Source organism: Cibotium barometz, chromosome 29, assembly GCF_041138505.1.
Source record: "Cibotium barometz isolate CiBa-2024 chromosome 29, ASM4113850v1, whole genome shotgun sequence".
Taxonomy (NCBI): Eukaryota; Viridiplantae; Streptophyta; class Polypodiopsida; order Cyatheales; family Cibotiaceae; genus Cibotium; species Cibotium barometz.
The window spans coordinates 11,518,382-11,525,024 of NC_141074.1; the positions used below are offsets into that span (position 1 = coordinate 11,518,382).

The 6,643-nt window shown below is 42.2% G+C and overlaps 1 protein-coding gene across 1 annotated transcript; it reads left to right on the forward strand.

The window, feature by feature from the left end:
• The first annotated feature begins 2,531 nt into the window (after nucleotides 1-2,531).
• Nucleotides 2,532-5,980, forward strand: LOC147621841 (pentatricopeptide repeat-containing protein At3g53360, mitochondrial-like). The gene has a single exon (XM_086822862.1). It carries the CDS (start codon nucleotides 3,083-3,085, stop codon nucleotides 5,480-5,482), a length of 2,400 nt encoding a protein of 799 aa, XP_086678988.1. The 5' UTR covers nucleotides 2,532-3,082; the 3' UTR covers nucleotides 5,483-5,980.
• Nucleotides 5,981-6,643: the final 663 nt, after the last annotated feature.

Below are 6,643 nucleotides of genomic sequence, written 5' to 3' on the forward strand. Positions count from 1 at the left end.
TTAGCCAATTATCATGGTCGGGCAAGGGCCATGTACCATCGGGCAAGAGCCACGAATTAGGCATCCCGCATGACCACCGCGATGAGTCGAGCGCTGGAACAGTGGAGGGGTCTCGTATGGATCCTCCTATCTTGGGTGATCCACCACCCGAGGAGGAGGAGTCACTCGAGTGTTCAAGGGGCAAGAGCCCGAGCAACCACACACATCAAGCGAGCATAGGTGTCCCTTTATACCATGAGAGAGCCTAGTGGGACTTGAACTCATAACCTAGAGGTTACAAGTCACAAGCTTGACCACTACACTAACTCAGTTGGGACCTTTTGAGGATATTTATGACCACCATAAAACTCCATAGAGAGCAATTTATCTTCTTTGGAAAGACGATCCCATACAAACTTATTATTCTCAACAAATTCTAACAAAGCTGCTATAGGAAGCATGCTCCTCATGAAGCCCTACATATTTACAGATAGTAGGTGATAGTGGGATGTAGTCATCACCCCATCGACGATGAAAGCTTTCTTAAACTTCTCAGTTTTTTCCCAGACTGATAAATAAGATGCATTGTAATCTTCTTGGTCAAGAGGCTTCTCATTATCATCAATGATGATAGGATTGATACGGCTTCCTGGTTCTCCATCATGTTCATCAAAGTTATTTGCATGTGCAGGTGCATCAGCATAATCATATGCTTGATCTATATCTTCATTTGGATCGTTTGCATCTTCATCCATGGTGGACCGAGCATATACTGGATTGAAATATCTGGCATTGGGAGTATCCATGAAAAAGATTTCATCTATGTCTATACACTATGTGAGGTGAGGAGGCTTCATCACTTTCCAAATCACAAAAGACCTTATTCTACTCATGTCATTCCCCATCTTTGGAATTATCTAGGATGCAGTTGTATAGTATTTACCACCACTGCGGACCATTCTTAGAAGTGTGCTCTTAAGTGAGGCACTGAGCTTGTTGGCGATGTAGTTATCCATAAACACACATGCCCGTTTAAACAAGTTAACGGGTGACAAGCACGCCTTGTTCTTTAAATTAGCCTATCCTTAAAGAGCATAAAGCTGCCGCCCTCTTGTAATCTCTTCAGTGGAGATGTTATGCGAGAAAAACTTGAAGTGCGGCTTGTGCAAATCCTTCATGCAATAGCCAAGCACACCTTCAAAAGTATGCATTCTTATTTGCTGCAAGCCTCTGCACGTGATGATCACCCTCTGGTTTGAAGAAGTCCCAACCAATGTACCGTTTCACGAGCTTACCAATTAGTGGATGAAGCCATTAGACTCACTATCATATGAAAGTGTAAGTGATTGAGAGTGCCTCCTTTCTCCAATGCAAACAACCCCTTTAGACACTCCATTCTAATGAATTCTTCCAGTGGTTCCCAATAAGAAAGATTGATGAAAAATTCCTAATGGCAACAATGATGACTGACACTTCAAACAGCTTGGGCTTCTTCTCTGCTGGAAACCCAGGTATCTTGTGCACAGAGGGCTTTAAGTCTGCATATTTACCATTCTTGGAAGGTTGAATAGACGGATATGAGGTTGGACGTTTACTATTCTTGCTAGGTTTCAAAGAGCCTGCGCATGAAAAAAAAAAAAGCAGAGAAATACAGTGTTAAAACAATGATAACCTAAATAAGTAGCAGAGGAAAATATATACCATAGGGGACTAGACTTTCCTCTTCACTGCATGAAGGTTGCGAATAGTTAGACGGGCCTTCCAGAGGTGTCACAATTTGGCATGTCAATGGATCAAGTACCCTTGGTATTGTGGATGTGGATGGTTCCCCCTCATGACATAGCAAGGAGGAAGAAGAAGGACGACAATCAACCTTCATGACATTGGTAATGTCATGAAGCACTTTCCTTCTAAGAGGCATGATATACACAAAAACAACAGTAGCACCCCTTAAATAACCAACAGACAACCCAAAAAAAGAATCACACAGCACAATATGGCAACCAGGAAGAGAAACCAATGAAACAACGACATGCACACTCATGTAGAACCTGTCGTCCAAACGAGTGTTGTCAATCTTGAACAACCAAACAAAGAACAACAACATAGCGGAACCCAGGGCGTCTCCAAAACCAGGCCATCTCTAGAAAGACGACAATCTGCACAAGCAGGCCACGTCCACCTTCTCCATAAGCACCATGCACACACGAGAGAGAGAGAGAGAGAGAGAGAGAGAGAGAGAGAGGAGTTCCATCATGCAAAGGAGGCATGCATCTATTGTTTTGAGTAGATTTTCTGGAGACGGCAACCTGCACAAGCAGGCTGCATCAACCTTCTCTAGAAGTGCCATGCAGGCGAGAGAGAGAGAGAGAGAGAGAGAGAGAGAGAGAGAGAGAGAGAGAAGAGTTCCATCATGCAAACTAATGGGCATGCATTTACTATTTTAAGTAGATTTGACAAGACTTTTTCCTAAAATTAAATACGTTTTTAAAGCTTTGAAAATTTACCAAAATGTGGTTAAAACATACAATATTTCCACCCAAACTAATTAATTAATTCAAAGAAACGTTTTGATGCCATGTTTAGTACATTAGTCGTAGAACTGAGGTTCATTTCTCCAGGATGTGAGCGCCGCACACAGGTTGTGCACACGATGTTAGGACCTCGGGAGCGGTTTGCAAGGTAAGCGCTTCGGTTCTTCATCTGATAGTCTGTGTGTACGGCATGGGTGAGTTCTTGTAAGTAAGCTTGGCCTTAACTCAATGCACTGATCAGCGCCACACCATCTGCAAAAGTCTCAAACTTCGCCATGCCAGGCCTCAAATTTGAAGCCCATTCTTTCATTTGAAGGGTGCAATGTTAACCACATGCCTTTGCTTTTATCTAGGGTAGCTTTTGTCATCCCCTTATGTCAAGGATAAAATGCCTCCAGAAGGGCTCCCAAGGCTTTAAATTTTAGGGCTGGGCTCTGCCCATTTTCATGTCCAAGAACTGACCAACTTGACTTTAAAATTGGCCACTCTACTCGGCAAACCAGCACATCCTGAAACCTCCCATCCCTTAACATTTTCTCGTGGCAGAGCTGCCCTGGCATCCACTATGGATGTTCAACATGCTGCAAGGAAGCAAGTTGAGGAATGGAAACCTAAACCATGTTGCCAACATCCCTTTTGGAATGTTGGGCGATGCTCCTTTTGGCATATCAAGAGTGGAGGGGGACTTATCAGGGAAATGTGGGGCTACTGTAGAAGCTGGTATGGAGTGGATAGGGCTACAGCAAAGACTTGATAAACTTGGAATTCGTATTAGTTCTACCACTTGCCGTGCTGTCTTGTATCTTTATAAGAAGTCCAAGTCTCCCCCTTATGGTAAGAAAATATATAGCCGCATTGTTGAGAGTGCAGGCGACTTAGACAAGTGTTTAGACAGCCTTCTTGTGCAAATGTGTATCGACAATGAAGCTCTCAAGAAGGCTCAGATTTTAGCCACCAAATTGGGGCATGTGAGTGTTATGGTGTGGAATTGCTTGATCGGAGCCTATGCACAGCAAGAGAAGACCAAGGAAGCCCTTCAGGTCCTTGAAAAGATGCAGGAAAAGGGAGTGTTTCCAGACAAGGTCACTTTTCTCAATGCCTTTTCTGCCTGTAACAGACCAGATGCCCTTACCGGAGGGAAATCTTTGCATGATTTAATTATTTTCGTTGGATGTGAGATAGATGTGGTTGTTCGTACAGCCCTTGTTGCTATGTATAGCAAGTGTGGCAGCCTTGAGGATGCGTGGAAAATGTTCGAAGGTATTGAGAACTGCAATGTAGTCTCATGGACGGCCATGATTGGAGCTTATGTAAGGCATGAACAGGCTGCAGAAGCCTTCCGTCTCTTTGACCAAATGAAACAAGAAGGCATGATGCCTAATAGAGTCACTTTTCTATGTCTTCTTGAAGCTTGTTCGTGCGAGAAAGAGCTTGCCAAGGGCAGGCAGTTGCACAGCTGCACTATTTATGGGGGCCTGGAGTCAGATATAAATTTGATGACTGCCTTTGTGAACATGTATGGCAAGTGTGGCAGTCTGGAAGATGCACAACAAGTGTTCAACATGTTATTTGAGCGAGATGTGGTCTTGTGGAATGCTATAATCGCAGCGTTTGTCCGGCATAAGCAGGACAATAATGCCCTTCATCATTTTGATGCTATGGAGCATGAAGGAGTGTTTCCAAATCTTGTCACCTATGTCACCATACTCTCTGCATGTGCCCGTATGACTTCATGCAATGGCAAGAGAATGCATACCCACATCATATGTAGTGGACTGAAGGATAATGTTGTTGTGGCAACAGCTCTTATCAACATGTATGGCAAGAGTGGAAGGCTTGAATACGCCTCATGTTTGTTCGACAACATAAAAGATCAGAATGTTGTTGCGTGGAATACCATAATTGCAGTATATGCTCAGCACAGGCATACCGAGGATGTCCTGCAATTGCTGGATAAGATGCAGCATCAAGGAGTGTTTGCAAATAAGGTCACCTATGTGGGTGCTCTTGAGGCTTATGTCAATCACAAAGCTTTACCTGCAGGAAAGAGGATGCATTGTCGCATTGAAAATAGTGGCTTTGAAACTGATACCGTTGTTGCAACTGCCCTTGCGAGCATGTATTGCAGGTGTGGCAGCCTTGCGGATGCATGGAGGTTATTCTATGAGATGCCTGAAAAAAATGTTATATCCTGGAATACAATGGTCTCAGCATGTGGTCAGCATGGATGCGGAATGCAGGCCTTCAATATTTATAAGCAAATGCGATGGGAAGGAGTGAACCCAGATCACGTCACTTATACGAGTTTGCTGTCTATATGTGCAAATCAGCTGGCTTTACTAACTTTAGGCAAGTATATACACTCTTGTATCATGCACAGTGGATTCGAGCCAGATAATGATGTGGCTACTTCCCTCTTAAACATGTATGGCAAGTGTGGCAGCCTTCAAGATGCATGCAAGATATTTGACAAAATGTCTAAACGAAATATAGTGTCGTGGAATGTGATGATCTCGACTTATGCACAGCATGGTCATGCCAGGGAGGCCATTCATTTGGTCCACCAAATGCAGCAGGAATGGGTCATCCCAAACAATGTAACATTCATTTCTATAATTTCTGCATGTAGTCATACAGGAATGCTGGTTGAAGGGTATTGCAACTTGCTTTCCATGCACATTCATGGCCTCAAACTAAGTGTGGAACAATACCACTGCATGATTGATCTTCTTGGGAGGGCAGGACTAGTAGATGAGGCAGAGGATCTTATCTACAAGATGCCATTGGAGCCTTCTGCAATATCATGGATGACACTGCTAGGCGCTTGCAGGAACCTAGTCGATGTGAAGCGTGCAGAACATATTGCCAAACATATCTTTGAACTTGATCCGAGCAACACTGCAGCATACACAATGCTAGCGAGCATTTACATTGTTGCTGGGAAGGATGAAGATGTGGAAAAAGTATGAAGCAATAGAGGACAAGAGCCTGTCATGAGTTGCCAAGGTGCAAAGCCAGTGAGGTTAAAGAGTAAGCTGTGCAAGTTCTTGTTTATTGGATAGTTTTCACACAGAATTACATGTGAAATCTCGTTTGTCTTACACGAGCTTGGGGAGAAAACCTCTTGAGCAGAAAAAAAGTGCCCTGTCCCATTATTAGCTTACGTCCACACATCACTACCATATAAATAGCTATAAATCTCCCTTGTAATAATGATGTGAACATGTATAGGGATATGTGGATGATCGATCCCCAGATAGCAATAAGCCCAAAGCTTCACGAAAAGCTTTGAACTCCAAGCACGATACTGAAAGAAGATTGATGAGGATGAAGTACAAGTAGGTGAATTGCATGTTGTTGCCATATGAAGTTTATACTTGTATGCATATGTGCATACATATGTATGTGTGTATGCAATTGTGCGACTACGTGACATCTTTGTGTGACCAAAAGTTAGATTAAAATCCTATGCAATATTTGTCTACATCTTTATTTTATCTATCTATAAATATTATTATTTACTATACTTATGAAAATGAAGAAAAGTCACATGTGTGGTGCATGGTCTCTCTTGCATTCCAATTATACATAAGTTGCACAAATGTAGTGTATGCTCTCTCTTGTATTTCAATTATACATATGTTGCACAAATGTGGGTGTCGGGTGGTAAGAATTTAATTAAGGAAAAAGAAGAGCAATAGTAGGTAGCTTTAAGCTATATAGATTTGTGGGTGGGTACAATGGCCAGAGCATAAAAGTGGGCGTCATGATTTAATTAACGGAAAGGAAGAGCACTAGTGGGTAGGCTTTAGGTTATATAGTTTTGTAAGGTAGTTATAGCTAGTTTATTGAGATCATGGTAGAAAGAGTTTATGTTTCAGGATATACTAGGATATCACAAAACCACATTTTTCTCATAGGAAAGGATGAACATTTGTTATATCTTAGGTTCTAGGTTATGTAGTCAAGTATGAACATTTGTTGTAGCTTAGGTTTTAGGTTATGTAGTCAAGTATGAACATTTATTGTAGCTTAGGTTCTAGGTTATGTAGTCAAGACATTCAATAGGATAGGTTGTTTGTTTATAGGATATGGATACAAAACTTAATATATCTACACATGATAACAGC